This window comes from Hyperolius riggenbachi, chromosome 9 (assembly GCF_040937935.1).
Source record: "Hyperolius riggenbachi isolate aHypRig1 chromosome 9, aHypRig1.pri, whole genome shotgun sequence".
NCBI classification, from domain to species: Eukaryota; Metazoa; Chordata; class Amphibia; order Anura; family Hyperoliidae; genus Hyperolius; species Hyperolius riggenbachi.
The window spans coordinates 108,109,483-108,134,352 of record NC_090654.1 but is presented as its reverse complement, the minus strand read 5'-3'; the positions used below and the strand labels follow the sequence as shown (position 1 = coordinate 108,134,352).

The following is a 24,870-nucleotide window of genomic DNA, read 5'->3' as shown; positions in this document are numbered from 1 at the left end:
CGATCAGAGAAAGATCAGACTCTTACACGATCTGCCCATACATCATCTGATGTATAGCCACCTTAACAATAGCTAGATAGATGCAACACATTCTGCCACTATGTTAGCTAAAAACTACGTGCTTTCGTTAATCAATGGTAGTAATAATAATAATGATTTAGTATTTATATAGCGCCGACATCTTCCGCAGCTCTGTACAGAGTATTTATTGTCTTGTCACTTAACTGTCCCTCAGAGGGCTCAGAATCTAGTCCCTACCATAGTCATATGACTTTGTATGTATCGTGTAATATATGTATCTTATTTTCATATCATATTCTTGCTTTTTTCTAAATGTTCCCTTCTTTCCCCAGGTGGTATAACCTAACCCAGGAAGAATTTGATAAGGACTGGACTGTGGGATCACTGCAATCATGGCTTACAACACCAAAGATCCTACACAGCTTGCTCAGACCATAACGGCAAACATCCAGAGGATAACATCCAGCAGTATGTCACCATTTTCTTCTGCCTATAATTTTCCTTTATATAAAATGTACAGTATTCAGTCTGCTCCAAGGTATTCATACTAAAAACATGAAGGTGGTCTGCATTCAGTTTTCCTGTTGTCATTCCCTGTAATAGACAACATTTCTGAACAGGTCATTCCATTGCACAGGAAACACCCTTACCAATGTTCTGCTGATTAGATGTTAGTCAGCAACTCAGTGGTAGGTTCATAAAGGTACCCATACATTATGGGATGTATGGGCAGATCGACCATGAGATAGATCCCTCTGATCAAATCTGATCAGAAAGGGATCTGTTGCCTAGCCTTGAACTCGACCCTCGTTGTGGCAGTGGCCCCCTTCTCGCTGTGTTGAAGCAGCTAGTGTGCTGTAACTCCCCCCTCCCTCACACCCACACCTCTCCCAACACCCCAAAGGAAGCCGCCTCCCTCTACCCTTCCCTCCCTGTGTAACCGCAGTGTGAGCGCCACAGTGAAAGCTGTCACTCACCGATCCAGCGATGGGTGCAGCATTCTCTCCACTGCCTTACTTACGCCGGTCTGCATGCATTAGTGTTGCTATGGCTCCTGAAGTCACATGACATTAAAAGCCGGAGCTATGCTAATACAGGCAGACCGGCGTGAGTGAAAGAGATGAGAGGATGCTGTGACGGCGTTGGATCGGTGAGTGACAGCTTCCACTTTCGGCGCTTTCTCTGCATATGAATACACAGGGAGGGGAGACGAGAGAGAGGTGACCCCCTTTGGGTGGTGGTGGGTGTAAGGGGGGAGGTACAGTACACTGGCTGCTTCAACACTATGAAAAAGGGGAGCGAGAGAGGCGCCCCCACCATACCGGCTATCATTGGGGAAAAATAAAGGACTGAAACGGGTATAAGGCGACCCCTGCACTTTTATACTATGAGTTAGTCCTAAATTTCTCGACTTACAGCCAAGTATATACGGTATGTAGTCATAGCAATTAATTGGGGACTTGACACCTGTACGAGTTGTCACGACTGGTATAGTATCTGTTTCAATACTGACGTAATGATATAAATTATATTGTATATACACTTCAATTATACAGTTCTGCGAGCCTCTAACCCTTCCCATAGCAGAAGTTTCTACCTGCATGCTTATTACCACAGTGTAAATCAGCATTTGTTGGGATCTCTCTCGTAATTGACCTAGTCCTTGTCAGTTTCTCCATCTAAACGAATTAGAGGTGACAAGATGATTTTGAAGTGTGAATTTGTTATAAAAAAATATGTAAAAATAATGTTTGCAGTAGCATAGACTATTAAGAAAATTGCAACCTTCTGTGTTATGTTATTTAAGAGCCTGCAGACATTGACCAGCCTGGAGCAGTGGAACTGTATATCTCTGCTGTGACATGAACTCCAGTATAATGAATGCCTCTGGTCTTGTGGCAGCTATAAATTCTCTGTCACTGGTAAACAGATGTAGCATATGGGGAACTTGCATGTAGTCACAGTTGTATGAAAAACATTTCTGCATTGCAGCACACACCATAAGGTCTTATGGTGCACATTCGTACTGACTTTCTGTGCCTGCTTTGTGAACTTGCAGCCTCTTAACTTAGCATCTTTTTTGGGGCGGTTGCCATTTATAAACAGTGTGGGCACCCACGTCATAATGCCTTGACATTGCAATTAGACACTTTGTTGTGTGGCAAGAGGACAAGAGGCATTATATGCCAAAAGCAGCAAGCTCATGTTCCGAGAGTAAATCCTGTTTGGAGTTTAATTGGCTGTAATTTTAGTTAGAGACACTGAAGCAAAAAAAAAAAAGATGATATAATGAATTGATTGTGCTGTACTAATAATTACGAGAACAATAACAGCAAAGAAAATAATTCTCAGTTTTATTTTCAGTTATATAGTATTTTTTATAACATTGCATCATTCTGTAATATTTGCAGTTTACACACTACTCAGCATTCTAAATTATTTTACAGAGCAGGCCAGTGAACTATTGACCTGTCCTCTGGAGAGAAAAAGAAAGTACAGTGACTGACAGTTGAGATAACAAGCTTCAAAAGACAGAGTCTCTGCAACCTTTAAAGTCGTGGACCTCAATGGCTCTTTTGCATAAATATTAACTGGAGTTTCTAAACTCTTCCTGTGCTAGAAACAATATTAGACTTATGTCTCTGCTCCTAATGTTTTATTTCTTAGCTGTACTACACATAGAAATCATGATATCATTTTTTTTTTCTTCAGTGTTTCTTTAAATGCCCCTTTATTGACTCATTGCAAAGTGAAATGATATGTAATAATGATATGCTATAACTGTTATGCTGGTAACAGACGATGCAATTTCCCGTCCAATCGACGGGTCAGTGGACAGGAAGTTGTAGTGTCCAAACTGCTCCCGATCGATAAAGGAATCGATTTTCCGACAATAACTTTGCAAAATCGATTCCTTTCTATCGGAAACCGATCAGACTTGTTGGAAATAATCGCCCGATTCTCGACGATCGGATGAGAAATTGCATCGTGTGTTCCCGGCATTAAAGGGTACACATGAACATGGCACACAATGCTGAGGGAGGAGTAAGGAAAACCATAACCTTGGCTTGCATAGACAATAGGAGAAAATGGTGGTCATGGATTAGCCTATGCATAGAAGGTTTGGGCTTCTCTTTTGCACAATGAATTATTTTCTCCTGTTCATGTTGGAAGTACTCTGAGCAGCAAGCACATTCACAAAATGCCTCTTAAAGGGGCACTATAGTAAAATTTAGGCTACTTGGATAACCCTAGTAGTATGTTTCTAATAGGAATAGCAACACATATTAGGTAGTGTTTCTGTTTGCAAAGGTCGGCTGGATAGGATCATTTATAGCACATGTACAGATCCTGGTAATAGTAAGAGGAAAGTGATATCCTCCTCTGTTCAGCTGTACTAACAGCTGATTTCTCTCCTATGCGTGCCGTGACATACAGTAAAAGCAGTTCTGTAACGCAGGCGCAGTCAGCAGCATGTACTTGTTATATACCTAAGACCATTCACAGCAGATATCAGTACTTGCTGCTGCTGATGTAACCTGCATTATCAGAATGGGCTTTGTACTCTCAGGACGGAGAGGAGAGAACAGGGGAGACGTCACTTTCCTCTTACTGACGCCAGGATCTGTACATGTGCTATAAATTATCCTATCCAGCTGACCGAAACACTATCTAATATGTGTTGCTCTTCCTGTTAGAAACATGCTACTAGGGTTATCCCAGTAGCCTAAATTTCACTGTAGTGCCCCTTTAAAGTAACCCCGGCGGTAGAAAAAATAAAGAGGTATATACTCCCCTATGGAGAGGGAAGGCTTTGGATCCCATAAAGCCTTCCAGATCCTCTCTATGCCCTCGTTCCACCACTGTAGGATAGAGGTGGAACAAGGGGACATAGCGAGCATAACGAGGACCCGGAAGTCTCTTTGAGCTCTAAACCCTTATCTCTCCATATGTAAGGTTTTTTGTTTGTTTAGCTTTTTTTTACTCTCTTCAGAGTTGTTTAAACCACCCATGTGAATGGGCCTTTGGTTTCTGACCCATGTAAATATCACAGGTCAGTGCTTTAAGCTTGCCAGGCTGACAGTGTGATTTCATATTTGCAATCTACTTTTATATTGCTTAAATAACTGTTTCGATGTACGATATTATAATATTACCAACTGGTTTTGTTTCATGCAGCTTCTGACATACAGAGGATAGTAAATCAACTTGGAACAGCTCTTGATTCCACAGAACTCCGGCATCAGCTGTGAGTACACAACCAAGCCATATCTCTTGACCTTCGAAACAAAACACAAGGAGACTTGCAATGTCATTAAGCTAATACACTTTGTTTTGCTTTATTTATATTGTTACAATGCCTGGTATTACTCTGTATAAAGCTGCAGAGGGCAAGAAAAGGCATAGTGACTATTCTAACTTTAAAAAGCAAACTGGGCTTTCCAGCTCTCTGAACATTTTAGATGCCTTTCTAAAACCACAGTAAATAGGATATGTAATATTCACTAGAACATTCAACATAACCTCTAATCATAGTCTGCAGTACATACACTGTACATTGCCTTGCAAACAGATTCCCCCCTCCCCCTAGGGCTGCCTAGGCTCTAGGCATTAGTCCTGTTTTGACATATTTAATGGATTTTCAATTATCACTTGACCTATCACATGAATGATAAGAAGAAACACTGTATTGAAAGGCCCTGGCTCTGTAATGCTGGGAATACACGGGTCGTTTCTGGCGCTTGATTCTGCGCCCGATTATTTTGGCGCTTGATTACCCCTTGATTCTCTTATCTTCCGCTTGTTTTTCTTAGCTTTTTTCAATTCACCTCAATGACAAATTGAACAGCAAAACGATTGAACGGTGATCGGACATGTCAGAAATTATCTATCTAACCATCTTATCAGCTAAGAAACGAGCATAACACCATGAAACAACCAACATGAAGACCATTGACAATCCCAAACCGGTCACAGATAAATGTATGGAGAGTAATTCTGGGAATACACCATGAGTTTGGTTGGCAGACAGATGGGTCGATAGATAATTTCCGACAGGTCTGATCTGATTTTCTGATGGATTTCTCATAGCAGTGAATGGAAATTGACTAAAAATAATCGGAAAATCGATTGGACAGTAAATCTGCTCAAAAATCTCATCCTGTACTCCCAGCATAAGGCCTGGCATATCTCCTGCCTTCTTAGTTCCTATGCCCCACTTGCCACCGCACCCTATATTGCTCCCAGGGACCGAAGCGTGATGGGGAGCACACTCGGCCAGGCTTTTGGGCTGTAATGCCGGGGACCGGAGTCACCGGGGAGCCCCTGAGGGACGAGCAGCCCTAACAGGGCTTAAGGAAGCCAGAGGTAAGTATGGTGCCTGAGGCTCTTCTCGTGTTGGGTTCCCTTTTAGAGTCGGTAGAGCAGTTTTTTTTGTTTTTGAATTTGCAGGTGCAAAATTTCTAGAAAACACTTCTTCCATAAAACTAAATAAATCTTCCATTAAACTAAAACATTCTTCTATTAAATTCATATAAAAAACAAACAAACAAACTGTGCATAGAACTCCCACAGAAAAGGCTAGTAACTAATTTCAGTTTGGAAGGATAACATACATTGGCAATTAGTCATCTATTTATATGAAATGCTATGCTGTGTATAATGCATAAATAACATGGTGTTGATTTGTTGTTGTAGACAGCAGAAAGTACAATCTGTCAATAAACTTGCCAAAGACACAGACAAGTGCCTCAAGGAGTTCACATCTCTTCCTGCAGACAGCGATCAGGTACTAAAATACCTCTAAGCTTACCCAAATCAACATTTTATTATAAAAGCTAATGAGGTGGTGTGGTCCATAACCTTTCCACTAACATTTGTAGGCTTTCTGTATTCTGTATTCTCTTCTCTCCCTACCATTTCCCGCCATCTTCATTTTTGTATATGACTGTTGGTGCACGCAAGTTTTTTCCTTTCCCTGGCCGTGTTCCCTTGTCCAGAAGTGCTCAGGAATGAGCTCATTTGTACTGTGCATGTGTGTGTTTAAAGAGTTAGGTGAGATTTGCCCCCTTTGGAAATGCGGCCATAGCGGGGGATTTTTCAAACCTCTACTAAGGCTCTGGCCACCCCATCTGCATTGCTGCAACTCGGCAGCCAGGGCCTAATTGGTGGCTTATGAGCTGGAGGCCGGCTGGCCACAGCAACGCAGGCAGGAGTTTCTGAAGTGCTGCTGCAAACTTTGTAAACATGCCTGCGACTGCATTGCTGTGGAGGAAGGCCGAGCGTTACCTGCGCTCTAATTACGGCGGATCAGGTAAGTAATTAACCCTAAGACCATCCATTAAATGGAGCCTGATATGACAGTAGGTACTCTTTAAAAATCATGCATGCTCAGTAATAGGAACTGCTTGTACACATCTTATCTCCTTCATGCCCGAGCAGTTCCTTTCATTGAGAATGTGTGGTTCATGAAATCCTAAATACGCATTAAAAAATGTTGGGGTCACCACTGTTTTCAGAAACTTTCTAAGGGGATTATAAAGCAATGATAGCATGAGAGTAACCACACATTTTAGGTGGTACCTTATAAGGGCATATTTTTTAGGGGTTTTGTTTTGTGGGGGGCTTTTTCTGGATTCAGGTTTGCTTTAAACCAGTTTTTCTTTAGTGGGTGTTACAAACAGGTGAATACTTGAATCGGACCATGAGCTACAACAATGGTATCAGCTAGTGACAGTGAATTCTCCTAACCTGCTACCTAGCTCCACCCAGGAGGAAGAAATGAGGATTAGTGGATTACTGAAAAATTAACACAGGGGCTAGTTTACTGAATCAACTGCTAAAAACTGTTAGTTGCTTATTCCAAATTTGCCAAATTGTATGCATTATAATTAAAGTGTAATGAACCTGTTTAAAGGAGTCATCAGGCCAAGTATAATAAAATAGGTGCTACTTATCAGGGGCTTGCTCCCAGCACGACCCTCGCCGCACCTCTGCCGCCAGCCATTCACCGCAGCTCCGTCCCGGTCCCCGGCTATGACGTCTCGCTCTGTACTGCGCTTGCGCGAGCGGCGCTGTCAATCACCGCCACGTGGGCCGGAGTGGACTGCGCAGTCCGCTCCGGCCCACGTGGTGGTGATTGGCAGCGCTGCTCCCGCAGGCGCAGTACAGAGCGACCTAGAGGTCGCTCTGACGTCATCGTCGGGGACCAGGATGGAGCTGCGGCTGACGGCAGAGGTGCGGCGAGGGACGTGCTGGTTGCTTGGGGCTGGATGAAGCCCCCGGTAAGTAGCACCTATTTTATTATATTTGGCCTGATGACTCCTTTAAATTGGTGGCGAAGAAATGAGGACAAGAAAAATCAAGGTGCCATTACAATTAAAGGATATGTACCTGGGGCTTGCTCCAGCCCCTGGCAGCCGTCCTGTGCCCTCGCCGCAGCTCCGGTGGCTACCGGTCTCCTCCGCTGAAGATGCCGACCTCGCCAGGTCGGCTTTCCGAGTCAGCTTCTTGTGCACTCCACTGTGCGGGTCACGTGGTAGCACTGATGTCATCAGGATGGTCCTGTGCAGGCGCAAAACTGCTGGAGGAAGCCGCAGGTAAGTGGATTTATTTTTATGCCTGGACATATCCTTTAATTATCTTGGAATTTCTTGGCCCTCTGGACTTGAAAGTGATGTCCCCAGTAAAGTTTAATTTCTAGAAGAATATATTGCTACTCGTGGATCTCAGCATCTAAAACAAAATTTAAAAAAAGTAAGTGATTAGTGTCTTGTACTCATGCTCAACCAAATCACCTGATTGTCATCTGATTTTGGTCTGTTGGATGGCAATCAGGCGCGGGTATGTGTGGCAAACGACTAGTTGAGCAACTAATAACAGGTGACTTGCCCAATCTATCCGGCGGAACAACTCACATGACTGTTGGGCTGATATTGCGCAGTTGGCCATGTGTGTTCAACGTTGTTTGGAGAACACACTTGTTTAGAATACAGCCATGTCCTGCACTCCATGTCCATGTCCTGCAGTTTCTCTTGCGCACAGTGTATGTAAATGAGTTGGTCGTTCAGTTAGTTGGTGCACGGAAAATACAAGTCATGTAAACGGTTTGTCGAGGTGTTGGTCATGTACTTTGTTGGACATGTGTACATAGCTTAAGAGAGATTACCAGCAACTTTAATCTCAGGTAGCAGTCCTGGTTTAGAGCTAAATGTCTTTAATTGTCTAAAATCTTTGTTCTTTATTTTGCAGAGACAAAGAAAACTGCTGAAAGACAGACTTCTGAATGAATTTTCATCTGCGCTGACAAATTTTCAGAAGATTCAGAGATTAGCAGCTGAGAAAGAGAAAGACTTTGTGGCCAGAGTTCGTGCAGGTTCCAGAGTATCTGTAAGTGATGCATCAAATTATTTGATAGAGGTTACAGTTTAAAGTAAAACTTAAAAGGAAAAAAGTCAGATAGTTACCTTTCAAGAGGGAAGGCTATGGATCCTATGGAGCTTCCCCTGTCACCCCTCGGCCATTTTTAGTTCTGTCACAGCCCTTGGAAGGCTTTTTGAGCACTGGTGTCCTTGAACACTCCCCAAGAGGGGGGCTTTGTACCAAAAAGTGCTCTTGTGCTTATGCAGTATGAAGCCACCCATCTTTGGGAGCGTGCGGGGATATGAGTGCTACCGATGCCTTACGAAGGCTCACAGAGGTGCCAAATTGGATCCGGGGTGACGGCGCTGGAACCAGGACACTGAAGGAGGAACGGCAAGGCTCTTTAGGTCCAGAGCCTTCCCTCTCCATAGGTAAGCTTTTTTGTTTTGTTTTTTTCCCACAACAGATTTACTACAAATCACCTTTCGAAATTACGTTCAAGTAAAAAAACAACTGTGTCCGAGTTATAGTGGTTAGTGCTGGTATTTACCTTCACATTTTACATCATCTGTAAATGTGAGAAAACTATCTTCTTTTTCTTATGTCTGTTCATCCTGATAAGCTTCCACCTTGGATTGTTTAGCAAACAGAAGCTTATCTCCTGAGGTGCTCATCATACACTCACCAATGTTCTAATTTGATCAGATTATTTCAGCTGCTAGGAGTCAATTCTCCCAAAATGTCAGATTGATCAAAAATCAAGGTTGATCGTGGGCAGAGCAGGAGTATAGTCGTTCATAAGGCCATATCGTTTCACTGCTTTGAACAGTGCAACACTGCAGTTCGAACAATTTTACATAGATCCCCTGCTAGAATCTGTTATCAGCAAAAGCCACCTGTTCTTGGATAAACAAAAGATAATAGATTTGACCAGGTTAAGGATGCAATCAATTCTTACCACACACACAGCACATCAATTTTCAATAGATTCCAGCAGATGGTGTATTGAAAATTGGTGTGCTGTGTATGGTAGAAATCAATTTTTCTAAATGAACTTGAGTTAGGGGGAGCACAATTACTTACCTATGGGGTGCTGCTACCCTGGTCCCCTGTCGGTCTTCCACCGTTTTCTCTTCAGACTGGCTGCACTGACCGCAGTTTGTATCTCCTGGCAGTGTTGTGCGCATGCATGCCGGGAGATGTAGTCGCGTGGATGCGAGTACAGAGAATGTTCTCGCTTTGATGGGACTACTCCTCCTGGAATGCATTGCGGCACGCGCATGCTCACAACACTGCTGGGAGATACAAACTGCAGTTGGTGCTGACAGTCTGAAGAGAAGGTGTGGCATCCCGAACTAATGGGGGACCAAAGGAACAGCACCCTGTAGGTAAGTAATGGTACTTCCCCCCATCCCCAGCTCCCCCAATTGCACCTTCGGTTTAGAATATCCCTTATGGGAAGGTTCATTAACAAAAAAAAATGTACAGTAGTGTTCGGGTCACTTTAAAGTGAGATGAAACTCAAAATAAAAATGTTTCTGTATATACTTGCATATAAGCCGACCCGTGCATAAGCAAAGGTACCTGCTTTTCCCTCAGAAACCAGGAAAAAGTGATTGACTCGCTCCCTCCCCAATATAGCCCCCTCCACGGTAGCCAGATGTCCCCCCCCCCGTACAAGTCAGCCCCCCTCCTCATAGCCAGATGTGCCCCAGGATCATACAGCTGTGTCTCAAGAAGCCACTAGATGGCGTCATAGATATGAGACACAGCGATTGCCACACAGGAAGAATTGCTGATTATTGCACCGCTGACACACTGCTTGCACACTCCGCTCCACAAGCCAGGGGACACAGGTAGTCTTGAGCAGCACACTCTGCACACCATGTTGCAGAGGATGGAGGGCACAGTAGGGAGCCAGCTGGCAAGAGCAGGATCACTAGTGCACAATCCTTACACTCCTCTGCCATTAACAAAACCTGCTCCACCAGCTGTTTTGCTCAACTGACCCGCATATAAGCCGAGAGGGTAACTTTTCAGCACATTTTTTATGCTGAAAAATTAGGCTTATACGTGAGGATATACAGTATTAAAATGAAAAAAAAAGTGCCTTTAAAAATGTATATACATTTTACAGTGTAAATGAAGCATGATTCCAGCATTACTCCTGTTTGATTCTCAAACACTTTATGAACCTATGCTGAGGAAAAACAACTGTGTATTCTGGGGCAGTTTTTCTTTCTTTTTATTCTATCTCTGCAGTCCAAGAGATGCAGAAGACACCTGAGGCTTCCTGCAGCAGCTTTAAAGGGAACCTAAACTGAGAAAGATATGTGTGTTTCCTTAAACAATACCAGTTGCCTGGCAGCCCTGCTGATCTCTAGCTGCAGTAGTGAATCACACACCTAAAAACAAGCATGCAGCTAATCCAGTCTGACTTCAGTCAGAGCACATGATCTGTATGCTTGTTGGGGGGCTCTGGCTAAAAGTATTAGCAACACAGGATCAGCAGGAGAGTCAGGCAACTGGTATTATTTTAAAAATAAAAATCCATATCCTTCTCAGTTTAGGTTCCCTTTAAGTTTTGATCTGCAGCTGCTTCTGTCTTCGCGGCACTCTTGTTTGTCTGATATAGATGAAGCTGCAGATCATAAATTAAAACTCGGGGAGGAAGTCTTGGAGTCTTTCGCATTTCTCGAGCTGCAGGGATAGAAAAAGAAAATTGTCCCAACTCACCCTCTCCATAGGCTGGATAGTGTACTAGTTAAGGGCACTGCCTTTGAAATGGGAGACCAGGGTTCGAATCCTGACTAGGGTCAGTACCTATTCCGCAAGGAGTTCAAGGCAAGACTCCCTAACACTGCAGGGTGGCCTCTTGAGCGTGTCCCAGTGGCTGCAACTCTTGAGCGCTTTGAGTCCGACAGGAGAAAAGCGCTATACAAAGGTTTGGATTATTGGATGGATTATATGGCTCACAAAGGAGTTTGGGAATCAGAGTTAGAAGTAAGGCTAAAATCATGCTTTATTTACTGTGTAAAATGTAATGTACAAAATGTAATGTAATGTACAGTAAAGTGTAGCTAAGATGAGTTACATAGAAGAATGTATACTTATCTGGGGTGCGACAGGGGCGCATGCATCCGGGCCACACATGTGCAGTGCAGCCCAGCTGGTGTGACTGAGGCCTTTCTACTGGAGAACATTAAAGAGGAATGGAGCCACCCAGGAAGACAGGTAGAGAGCCCACTGAGTATATTGGGCTTTTCAAGTTTCCTTTAACCCTCCTGGCGGTATAAAAAAATCCGCCAGGAGGCAGTGCGCAGTTTTTTGTTTTTTTTTACTATATCATGTAGCGAGCCCAGGGCTCGCTACATGATAGCCGCTGCTGAGCGGCATCCCCCCGCCCGCTTCGATCAGGAAATCCCGTTCAAAGAACGGGATTTCCCTGACGGCTTCCCCCGGCGGGATGACGTCACCGACGTCGGGACGTCATTGGGAGTCCCGAACCACCCCTCAGCGCTGCCTGGCGCTGATTGGCCAGGCAGCGCACGGGGTCTGGGGGGGGGCGCACGGCGCGACGGATAGCGGCGATCGAGCGTGGGGCGGCGGCGATCGGTGTGCTGACGCAGCTAGCGGGGTTACCGCCAAGGAGGTTAAAGGGACTCCGAGCAGTGCAGAAATTATGGAAAGATGCACATCATTTTGAAGCTCTCTTTCTCCTCTTTCCAATGATATATAAACCACCACCCTACGTCTTTTAGTTTTAGCTATTTTCGCGATTGAAATTGCCGCGGCCGCGATTTCGATCGCGAAAATAGAGAAAACTAAAAGGCGTAGGGCAACGATTTAGGTGTCGTCAGAAAGAGGAGAAAGAGAGCTTTAAAATGATATCCATCAAGCCATAGTTATATTGTATTACACAGGGCGACTTTTTGTCAAAGTCAGCAGCTGCATTCAGCAAAATGGAGCTGCTGACACTGGGGAAAGTGTCGTCCTGTGTAATACAATATAACTATGGCTTGATGGATATCATTTTAAAGCTCTCTTTCTCCTCTTTCTGACGACACCTAAATCGTTGCCCTACACCTTTTAGTTTTCTCTATTTTCGCGATCGAAATCGCGGCCGCGGCAATTTCAATCGCGAAAATAGCGAAAACTAAAAGACGTAGGGTGGTGGTTTATATATCATTGGAAAGAGGAGAAAGAGAGCTTTAAAATGATACGCATCTTTACATAGTTTCTGCACTGCTCGGAGTCCCTTTAAGCTCCCTAGCCTCAGGAGTCCTCCATGAATAAGTTATATTATCTAATGGCTGCAACAGCTTTAGCTAGCACTAGGCTAGTTAGTATAGGCTGCCGGCACCCCCTGATTGCCCCGATCCCCCGATTCAGCCTCTTAATACATTACCCAGCCTGGCTCCAGTGTTTGGTGCAGCCTCCCTGCACAGCTCCGGTCTCTCTATGGGGAGGATCAGGTCTGCGCATGACGTCGATGACGTCATGTACGATTCTCCCCATAGAGAGACCGGAGCTGTGCGGGGAGGCTGCGCCGAACGATGGAGGCAGGCTGGGTAATGTATTAAGTGGCTGGATCGGGGGGGGGGGGGGGGTGCCGGCTGCCTATGCTAGCTAGCTTAGTGCTAGCTAAAGCTGTTGCAGCCATTAGATCAAATAAATTATCATGGGGACTCTAAAACTGTAAAACCTCCTGAGCGGCGTAACGCTCAGGAGGTTAAGGGCACTTTTTCAATTGTATTATGATTTTTATTTTTTTATTTAATGCAACTTTGAGTCTCTCTTATCAGCATAATTATGCCTGAGGCTCTATGGGAAGTGAAAATAAAGCTGTATCAGGTTATTTTCTTTGAATTGACATTCAATTTCTTCCCCATTGTAATACTTAGTACATCTTGTCTTCACCACATCTAGATGTGTAAATGCATTGACTTGCCTCAGTGTGATAAAGGACACCCGAGGTGAAAATAAACGAATGAAATAAACAATTGTATCTATCCTCCTTATCCAAAAAAAGGACTTTTTTAGATATTACACAGTTTTATTTCATATTTATATCTACTTTTTTAAGTTTTTAGTGTTTTATTGTTTTTGCTCAATCACACATTCATTGAAGTATGCCAGAGCTAAAATCTATGAACTATTGACCCTTTTTATCTCTTTCCTTTTATCTCAGAAGCCATTTTCTGCTAGGAAAGTGTTTTATAATTGGAATTTCTTATCAATGAGGGTCACACTGTAGTCTGACCCAGTGCTGACTCAGACAGGAACTGCCATTTACATACCTGATGTTTAAATCTTTCAGGCAGAGACAGAAAAAAAAGAACATTGCATAGTTATTTGTGTGCTTGGCACTGTACATATACACATGTGTATCTCATCGTGTCACGTCGCCTCCGATATCCTATAAGGTTACCAGTAAATGTACTTGCATACATGTTTTCTTTTTTTTATTTACTCATTTGAAATCTTTCTTCCTTTAAAGAGAATCTGTATTGTTAAAATCGCACAAAAGTAAACATACCAGTGTGTTAGGGGACATCTCCTATTACCCTCTGTCACAATTTCGCCGCTCCCCGCCGCATTAAAAGTGGTTAAAAACAGTTTTTGAAAGTTTGTTTATAAACAAACAAAATGGCCACCAAAACAGGAAGTAGGTTGATGTACAGTATGTCCACACATAGAAAATGCATCCATACACAAGCAGGCTGTATACAGCCTTCCTTTTGAATCTCAAGAGATCATTTGTGTGTTTCTTTCCCCCTGCATCTCTCATGCACTGAAGTGTCAGGCTGCTCTTTTCTTCCTGCAAACAGCTTTGTCCTTGTCTGTAATTCCTCAGTATGTGAAAGCCCAGCCAGCTCAGAGGAGGATTTATCCAGCTTGTAAAAGATAAGAGAGAAGAGAGAAGCTGCCCTAATCTAAATAATACACAGGCAGTGTGCAGAGAGGGGCCTGGAGGGGGGAGATGCAGCACAGAACCACAACACTGAAGAACTTGGCAGCCTTCCAGACACAGGCTGACAAGTCTGACAAGAGAGAGATAAGTTGATTTATTACAGAGATGGTGATAGTAGAACGTGCTGCAGTAAGCCAGAACACATTAGAATAGCTTTTGGAACTTGTAGGATGATAAAAAACAGGATGCAATTTTTGTTACGGAGTCTCTTTAATTAACTGTAATGTGCTATAGAAGCAGTCTAAATGCACACTTTCAACCTTTCCTGTGTTTTGTATTTTAGGGTGGTGGACCAGATGATAGTCAAAGAAGTGGAACCCTGGTCAACTGGGAAAAGTAAGGCTCAGAAAAGCTTTAAAGTATATTTTTACTGTGGTGTCGTTTACTGTACAGCTTCCAAAATGGAACTGAATTCAGACATTAGAAAGGCTGGTGATTGTCCATGCCTCATATCTCTCGAATGTTGCCTCGGCCAAAATAAAGTCGGTTACATGGTCAGACCATGATCCTGTGCAGATACAGCTCTCCTCCATGGTGCCTAGGGGAAGGGATTACAGATGGAGGCTGAATGACTCACTCCTGACTAACCCTGACACTTCTTTGAAAATACATTCCTTCCTCACTGACTATTTGGACCTCAACACGGACTCAGTCGATTCCGTAATAACTCTCTGGGAAGCTTTGAAGGTTTCTATCAGGGGTAATATTATCAGCCTGGCCACCTATCTTAAAAAGCGTAAATCTCAAGACATTTCAGACTTAACTAACAAGCTAGAAGCGGCGGAAAAAGATTGGAAGGATAACCCCACCCCCAACCACAAGATAGTCAGAGATGGACTGAGACTGAAATTAGATTCATTGTTAAGCGAAGAGGTTGAGAAGCAACTCAGATGGCAAAAGAACATATATTATAGATGGGCTAATAAGCCCCATACTCTATTGGCTAACAAATTAAAAAGACGCAGATATAAGCCCCCTACTTTACGGGTCAAAGGCCCCAACGATCACCCCACGGTCAATCCTTGTAAAATAGTCGATCTATTCCAGAATTTCCTCCAAAACCTTTATAAATCAACAGACAAAATAGATAACTCCCGGCTAGAGTCCTTTTTTTCCTCAGTCCATCTTCCTAAACCTCCTACCACCGTTATTGAAAATCTTAATGCAGACGTCTCTTTAGAAGAAGTCCTGATGGCTATAAAAACCCTTAGAAGCGCCAGATCACCGGGCCCGGATGGGTATTCCCCTCTATTCTACAAAAAATTTTCTCCCCTACTTGCCCCCCTCCTGACTAGAATGTTCAATGATTACAAAAAGGGTAATCTCCCAGTGGCTAGCTCCCTTCAAGCCAATATAGCCATGATCCCTAAAACCGAGTCTGAACCCATTGAGATTAAAGACTTCCGTCCAATCTCATTGCTTAATGTGGATATTAAGCTTTTGAGTAAGATACTAGCTGCCCGTATTAACTGCTTCCTCCCCCAAATAATACACAAGGACCAGGTTGGCTTTGTCCCAGGTCGACAGGCGTCTGACGCGGTGTACCGAGCAACCCAGGTGTTTGAAAGCTTGAGAGAAAGGAAAATCCCTGGGGTTTGTTTAAGCATAGACATATATAAAGCTTTTGACACCATCTCCTGGGATTACCTGTTCTTCTTGCTCCAGCGCTGGGGCTTTGGTGCCCCCTTTCAGTCCTGGCTCCAGGCCTTATATTCAAATCCCACAGCCCAGGTTTATTATGCAGGGTTTTCATCGCCCGGCTTCACGATAAATAGAGGTACTCGGCAGGGGTGCCCCCTCTCGCCCATATTATTCATTTTGGCCATGGAGCCCCTGGCACAGATTATACGCAGTTCAGAGGAGGTACAGGGCTTTGAGCTTGCAGGTTCCCAGCACAAACTAAATCTCTTTGCCGACGATTTATTGCTTTTTCTTACCAGTCCCAGGACTTCTATCCCCGCCCTATTGGCTATCATGGATGAGTTTGCACAGGTATCGGGTTTGACCATCAACCCACACAAATCCCTTTTAATGAACATCACCTTGGAATTGGGGGAGTGGGACTCGCTGGGTAAAGAAGTCCCATTTCAGTCATCTACTAGTAGATTACCATACCTGGGAATAATCCTAACCCCGAACCATGACTCACTATTCCAGGCAAACTACTACACTCTGGCCAGACAGGTTTCGCAATATATCACTCAATGGTCCTCCATGCAATTATCGTGGCTCGGCCGGGTCAACTCTGTAAAAATGACATTGCTGCCCAAGATACTGTATTTATTCAGGTTACTCCCGGTTTGGATACCACCCCATTTCCTGAGACTTTTACAATGCAGGATTAATACATTTATATGGGGGACTTCCAGGCCAAGAGTACCAAGGGCTACCTTATACGTACCCAAACACTCTGGAGGATTGGGGTTCCCCAATTTGCAGGCCTATTATCAAGCGGCACAGATAGCCCCTCTGGTGAGTTTGTATAGAGGTCCTGAAATGCCTCTATGGTCCCTCTTTGACATAGTAGCAGTAGCTCCACAATCTGTCCAATGCCCTATCTGGCTACCCCCCAAGATGAGGCCGCCACTTATGAGCAAAGTCCTTAGACATTGTCTACGTGTTTGGGACTCTTTTAAGTACTCCAGAAAACTTTTATCCCCTACCCTCCCTTTACTTCCCATTGTCGATAATCCTCTATTCCCCCCAGCTTTGGAAAGCCCAGTTTCTTTCAAATGGTGGGTATCAAAGCAGCTTCTTTTGGTCCATCATTTAATTAAGGATGCTAAGGTTGTTAGCTGGAACTATCTACAAGAAAAATACCAAATCCCCGGGTCAGAATATTTCAGGTACCTCCAATTGAGGCACTGGGTTCAGTCACTACTTGCGAATGCTCCAGATGCAGACCTGCCACTCTCAGTATTTGAGTCGGCTTGCCTGCGCAACCCAGGGGGCGGGGGCCTGATTAGTAGATTATACCTTTTTCTCATGGACCCGGGCCCATCCTTCAAACACTCTTACATTACAAAATGGGAACTGGACCTGCGGGGGACGAGACCAAACGAGGAATGGGACAAGGCTTGGAGGAACACATTCCATATTTCGATTAATCTGGGCCTAGTTGAGTCCTCCCTGAAAGTCATGATGAGGTGGTACTGGGTCCCTTCAAGACTGGCCCATCTGGGAGGCAATAACCTATGCTTTAGAGGCTGTCAATCTTTAGGAGATCTCTTCCACACCTTTTGGTCTTGTTCCATGCTCTCCCGCTTTTGGTCCAAAGTTTACAGGCTGCTTCAAGCGGTCTTCCATAAGCAAATCCACAGGGACCCATGGTCAGCATTACTCCATTTTCCTATCGACCTCCTCACAAAATCTCAAGGGACTCTAGCCCTTTTTATATTTATAGCAGCCAAACAAACCATTGCTAGGGCATGGAAGAAACAACTTGTCCCCTTTGAAGAAGTGAAAACCAGAGTCTCTAATTTCATGATCCAAGAAAAGCTGGCGGGAATCCTGCTGGACAGAAGGGACAAGGTTGACAAAATTTGGGACCCTTGGAAAGCTTACCTTACTATTACCGGTCATAGCTAACCCTTTTATAGGGAACCTACCATAATAAGGCAACTGCCTTTAGTACTGCGGCGGGCTACCCCTATCCCCCCTCCCCCCTCTCCCTCCCTTTGCTAGCCCTCTCTCTCCCCGTTTCTTCTTTTCTTTCTCTCCATGTTTGTCTTATTCATGCTTAAGTCCTCCTTAAGAGGATCTGAGGTTGGATTTATAGTAGACAAAGGATCATGGCCCCCTAGAGGGTACGCCGGCCACTCTGGGTCGGCGAGTCCGACTGGTTGTAATGGGAGAATGATCCCTCCCCAGTATTTTTTAGCAGGTAGCCATCTTGATTCCAGTGTCCTGTGCTATGTGTGATGTGTGCATAATATATTGTTGTACAAGAATCTCTATGCGCTGCTAATTGGGACATGTTACTCCCTTGTATTGCCATAAGCTGTTTTTTTTTTCTTTGAAAACCTCAATAAAATTATTTGAAAGAAAGGCTGGTGAGTCGCAGTTTTACTAACATCTACCTGTTGACTACTCACAGGTAAATGATCATATTTTTCGGACATAAGAACACCTTACCATAAGATGCACCTAGTTTTACAGGACAAGAATCGGGGGAAAAAACACTAAACCTGGTGCATCCATGGTACAGGGTAGTCTTGTGGAGCTTTCTTCCCCAGTCTATCTAAGCTACTGTATCTAGACTACACACCCCAGCTACACTAATCCTTGCTGCCCCACCCCACCAACTACACTGCCCTATACTACGCTAACCCCTGATACCCCACCAGTTACACTGCGCTACACTACAATAAACCCTGCTAACCCACCAGCTACGCTACACTGCACTACACTACACTACAACTGAAGAAGAAGCTCTCACCTGATCCAGTTGCCCACTCCTCTCTGTCTCCATTACACATCTTGCCGCTGTACACTGAATGCTGTATCCGGTCCTCCGAGGGAGCCATCCTTTACACTGTACCCTGGCCACTGTGCTCCTCTCCCCCCCTGTCTCCGTCTGCAGCCACTACACATCCTGCCACTGTACATGTGCTGTCCTTTCTGGCTACGTCGCCCTTCCTTGTTACTTGCTGGTTACTGTTTCCCTTTTACTGTGTGTGCTCAGCAGCACATGTGCGCCACAGGTCACGCATGACCACGGGGCACGTGAGCCTTCAGGTCACCCAGTACGAGGGAAACAATAAGCAGGAAGTAACTAGGAAGGACTTTATAACCAGGAAAGATTGCACATGTACAGCGGCAGGATGTGCAGCAGCTGCAAGACAGAGGGGGAGAGTAGCACTGGGGTCACGCAGTGAGAAGGATGGCAACCACAGGGGGCCGTAATGTGTAGATTGGCAGGATTCATACTCAGGTTTGCAGATGGAGGAGAGGAGCACGCCAGCTGAATTGGTAAGTGCTTCTGCTGTGCACTCTGCTGCACTCTGCAATTCGGGATACAAGATGCAACAACTCCCCCCCCCCCCAGTTTTGAGGCAGAAAAAGTGCATCTTATAGTCTGAAAAATACAGTATTCTAGTAAGCAGTCAGCAGCAGGATGTCAGTAAAGAGCCCTTTTCCACTGGCCACGTGGATGCGATTTTCACATGCTTCGCAAATTAAGGTCTGTAAACTAGGGTTTAGCCCCGCAAAAGCACCTTTTGCCCTGGTCAATGTATTTCAGGGAGATTTCATCTATTTCCTAGTGCAAGGCATGCCTGGATTAGCTAAAGCAAAAAACTCACCAAAAGCCACATGTTCTTAGATAAACAAAAATAATAGCATTGATCAAATGAGTTCTTATAATTGTTTTGCTTTAGCTCTTTAATTTCTGCACACTGGATTTCATTTCAGATGGATATAACTGCCATTCTTACCCATCAATTTATATACAGTTGTCCACTATGACAAAGTAAAAACATGTTTGTAGAGTTTATGAAAAAAAGGAATTATAAATCTAAAACTAAAATTTAGTATTAAGGAAAGTAGTCAGACCCTTCACTGTGTAGCTCTTGATTAGTCATGGGCAATCTTTTAAGATTTAAGATAAGCTTTAAAGGAATCTGAAGCGAGAAGAATATGGAGGATAACCATATTTATTTGCTGTTAAACAATACCAGTTGCCTGGCAGTCCTGCTGATCTATTTGGCTGCAGTAGCGTCTGAATCACACCAGAAACAAGCATGCAGCTAATCTTGTCAGATCTGGCAATAATGTCAAACACTTGATCTGCATATGCTTGTTCAGGAACTATGCCTAAAATTATTAGAGGCAGAGGATCAGCAGGACTGCCGTGCAACTGGAATTGCCGAAAAGGAAATAAATATGGCAGCCTCCATATCCCTATCACTTCAGTTGTCGTAAATGGAACCTGAAGTTAGGATATAGAGGCTGCCATTTAGTTAGTTACTTTTACACAATACTAGTTGCCTGGCATTCTGCCGATTGTTGTGGCATCAGTAGTGTCTGAATCACACACCTGATACAAGCATGCAGCCAGTCTAGTCAGACTTCAGTCAGAAACATCTGATCTGTATGTCAGCTTCCACATCCCTCTCTCTTCATGTGTGCTTTAAGCACCTCTGAAAAGCGTTTCAAACTTTACATTACTAGCATTAGTAACCTAACAACTATATGAAAAAAAATATCAATCAAGTTTAGGGGCAGATATCTGTCATTTATTGATGCAATGTTTTTTCACGGTGCTGACAACTAGGGATTGTCAGTGAGACGCAAATAAGTTCGAGTTGATGCAGCATTGTGCAAATTTTGTATGCAAATGTATGCATCTTAACCACTTAAGGACCACATGGTTTTTCTGCTATCTGTGCTGCGTGGACTCTGCAACCCACAGCACAGATCGTGTAAAAGGCAGGGCAATCAGACTCCACTCCCCCCCCCCCCTTTTTTCCCCACTAGGGGGATGTCCTGTTGGGGGGGTCTGATCGCCGCCGCCTGTTTGTGGGTAGCGGGGGGGGGGGGGGCTCCTCAAAGCCCCCCTTCGCAGCGCTATTCCCCACTTCCTCTCCTTCCCCTGTTTTCCTCCTCTGTATGGGCAGTACAGGACGGCGATCCGTCCTGTACCGCCCCTGATAGGCTTCAGCCTATCAGACGGCGGCAATCCCCGGCCAATCAGAGGCCAGGGATCTCTGATCTCCTTTACCGTAGGATGTAAACACAGGGGATTTCTTCCCCGCGTGTTTACATTTTGCCTGCGAGCCGCGATCGGAGGGTCGCAGGCTGTTCATGGAGACACCCTCTGTGAACTGACATGGAGCTGCCGTTTCCATGTAAAACTACTTACGACCTGCCGTCGCCTATCGGCGTTAGGCGGTCGTTCAGTGGTTAAACATGAACCAATCAAATCCTCCTGAGGTAAAATTTGATTGCTCCATTTTTAAGGTGCATCCATTTGCATACAAAATTTGCATAATCCTGCATCAACTCAGTTATTTGCATCTTATTGACCATCCCTACAGACAACTAACTTAGCCAACCAAATTATCATGTCTATAAATGCCTTAAGATTATCTAAGAATTGTGATATATATATAATTACATATATTCTTTCTGTTACAGTGAAAGCCAATCACAGGCAACAATGCAAGAAGAGGCAATTACAGAAGATGACCTAAGGCTTATAGAGGAGCGGGAGTCTGCAATTAACCAACTTGAGGTTGTTTCTTAATATGAAACTGTACTATATAATTAATAACTACATATTTCCATGAATGAGGCAACTTTTTTACACTCAAACTTTGGGTTTAAGTGTGTGTTGGGGGAGTGTTGGTTTATCTGCAGGTGATATACCATGTGCGCCGCCTTTTAATCTCCTCACACAAGCTTGCATCCTTGCGTACACCCAGCAGCTCCCAAACTGGCTGCTAGAAGTCCAGGCTCACTGCGGTCACATGACACTGACCCCCAAACTCTAGTGACCAGTTCAGAAGCTGCCAGAGAGATGCAAACTGGAGTGAGGAGAGGTAGCTATGCTTCCACCAGCACACTCCAATGTGCCCTCTGCTTCCACCAGCATGCTCCAACACGCTCCTCATAGGTGCTACATTGGGGGAGTTGGCTTATCTGTGGGTTACGGCATTTGACCTATTTTTTAGGCCAAAAGTGTGTGGCAGGGGGCTGTCTTATCTGCAGTGATACAAGGACACACAGACCTATTACTTAAAGTGTACCAGAGCTGAAGATGAAAAGGGTTTTTTACATACCTGGGGCTTCCTCCAGCCCCATCCACTCCGATAGCTCCCACAACGCCGTCCTCTGCTGCCCGCAGCTTCGGGTACCGGGTCCCCGCACTTCCATCAGTCGGAGCCAGTCTAGCTTAAGAGAAGTGCGCTGTTTGCGTATCTCTCCAGCAGCCACTGGAGAGATACGTAGAGGGCATGCTTCTCCTGCGTAGCTGGCCGCGACTGGCGTTAGTGATGGAGCCTGGTTCCCAAAGCTGCGGGCAGCAGAGGACGGTGGAGTGGGAGTGATCGGAGCAGATGGGGCTGGAGGAAGCCCCAGGTATGTATAAAATCTTTTGAATTTTTCAGCTCTGAGTCCCTTTAAGCTACAATGGCTACCTAGTACTAATACCTGTTAGGAGGTACAAAGCCTACCTGGTTCTGATATCTGATAAGGGGCACAAAGGCTACCTAATATCTCAGGTGGAGGCACAAAGGTCAACTGGAGGGGGGATTGCAGTAATTCTGGTTCTGCCCCTGGGGAAGATCACCCAAAATCATCAAGCAACTTTATGCAATTACAGGAAATAGATAAATATATTATAAGCCTCAGTAGTTGGAAAAGTAGGATGAAAAGCATTTTTACAAGCGGCAAAGGCAGGTTAAGACCGCAACCCTGCAGCACACTGACATTCTCTAAATCATGTTAGCGGTGGTAAAAGTCAAATTCCCTACTGCTTAATGAATCTATCTATCTATCTATCTATCTATCTATCTATCTATCTATCTATATATATTTGCAACCTTTCCCCATCTGGACATTGTATCAACCAGTGGTATGCGTACCCCAGGGGGAGTAAGAGGATTCGCCGCTGGGAGAGTTGGGCGCAGGATACAGCCGGTATGGCTTATCCTGCTGCTACACCAGTCATGGCGATGTTAATTACTATTCCCCCTCTAGGTCGAGGTGGATGGTGGGGAACGATGTAATTCGGCTTACAGCTATTGCTGGTGGACGAATTACAGTGTTTTAAAAGTAACTTCAGCTCCATCTTCTGACAACACCGAAGTTACTCACTGTGCGCCGCTATAGCCGTAATTCCTATTAAGGTCTATGGTGGCACCGGGTGCGCCCAAGTCTCCTGCGCTGGATTGCCAGTGTTCAACCCAGGGGGTACTCGGGCTTGATGTACTTAACCAAGAATAACAAATGTAGAGTTTTAGAAAATGATAAATCTTATTTAAATAACACCAAACTAGTGTTTTAGCTAAGTAAAAGCAATAGCAAACGCTTGGAAATTGTTTAGAACCAATTATCATGTACTACAATGAAATATATATTTGTCAAGGGGTACTTGTGATAATGTTTACTATGGTACAAAGATGGGGGAGACCGCTACACTCACACAATTGCCCAAATGGGAGCAGGGAGTTCCAAAGCCAAAATCCAAAGGTAATGATAAAAAATCCCGCTGCACCAGATGGTAGGGCAAAGTGAAAAAAAATCTTTATTTCGTTAATCCATATCAAATGTTACAGGTAAAAGCTCACGCGTATCGGAGCAAGAGATGGCTCCTTAATCATAGCTTATAATGTTTACTATGCTTGGGGTACTTGGTGATCACAGGGTTTTAAAAGGGGTACATACCAATAAAATGTTGTGAAACGCTGGTATAGATAACATGTAATTCAAATGTTTTATTATGTTGACAACACATCTTTCTTTATTTTTGTACAGGAAGACATCAGAGGCATTAATGAAATCTTTAAAGACCTGGGCATGATGGTTCACGAACAAGGAGAAATGATTGGTAAATCTAATGACTACACAGCACGCCTATAATATTTATGTCCATGCATTTCCTGAGTCCCAGGGGCATTGGGGTACTGAACAGGTGGAGGAGCCCCATACACTCTGCCTCAGTCATTCCAGGCATACTAGTCTGCATATGAGACAAGGGGTTAAAGGAAACCCGAGGCAGCATAAAATTAAAAAAAAAAAACTTACTTACCTAAGAAGACTCTGGATCCTGCAGAGGCTTCCCACATGATCACCACTGTTGCCTAAAGTTTGCACCCTTGTTGGATATGTTGTCCATGCTGAAACGCATGCAGCATATACACAGAGCTCGTGGTTTGCAGATATTGGTGCTTCCAAGAAACTGATTCTGCTGATCATGTGGGTCATGCTGGGTACACAATATGAGATTTTCTAGCAGATTTACTGTCAGATCGATTATTTCCAACATGTCCGATCTGATTTCCGATCATTTTCCAATCGGTTCCCGAACTTTAGTAACCAGTTCAGAAGCTGCCAGGGAAATCAGATCGGACATGTTGGAAATAATCGATCTGACAGTAAATCTGCTAGAAAATCTCATAGTGTGTACCCAGCATTAGACTCTATTTCTTGCAGGCAGAGAAACCTGTCAGGCTCCCCAGATAAGCTGTGTGTCCTGGGAAAAGGTGAAGAGGTCAAGTGCTGCTGATGCTTATCAGGACAGATCAGGAGGGTTGGCTCTAACAAAAACACAAATTGCCTGACACATATACAGGACTGTAGAACTCACATTATACTGCTGCTCTCCTGTATCCAGGCTTTGTATTGAGCGTGACTTGCTAGTGTCATGTGGGCTGCTGCTAGCTAGGGCTTACATTCGGGGGGTGTCTTTTATTTCAAGCATGCTAGGAATTCCTGCTAGGGCTTATTCTCTTACTTTAGGGGAAGCACAGTATACTTTTTTTATACTTCTCTAAAGTGTGTGCGTGCGTGTG

The 24,870-nt window shown here is 44.3% G+C and overlaps 1 protein-coding gene across 1 annotated transcript in view; it reads left to right on the top strand.

Moving 5' to 3' along the window:
- The window catches only part of STX7 (syntaxin 7), a 45,811-nt gene that overhangs the window by 14,235 nt on the left and 6,706 nt on the right, over nucleotides 1-24,870 (top strand). Inside the window, exons 2-8 of the mRNA XM_068253285.1 lie at nucleotides 354-489; nucleotides 4,201-4,270; nucleotides 5,719-5,809; nucleotides 8,272-8,409; nucleotides 14,640-14,692; nucleotides 21,494-21,590; nucleotides 23,834-23,906. Coding sequence (XP_068109386.1) covers nucleotides 414-489; nucleotides 4,201-4,270; nucleotides 5,719-5,809; nucleotides 8,272-8,409; nucleotides 14,640-14,692; nucleotides 21,494-21,590; nucleotides 23,834-23,906 — 598 coding nt within the window. The 5' untranslated portion in view covers nucleotides 354-413. The remainder of the gene's footprint in view (nucleotides 1-353; nucleotides 490-4,200; nucleotides 4,271-5,718; nucleotides 5,810-8,271; nucleotides 8,410-14,639; nucleotides 14,693-21,493; nucleotides 21,591-23,833; nucleotides 23,907-24,870) is intronic.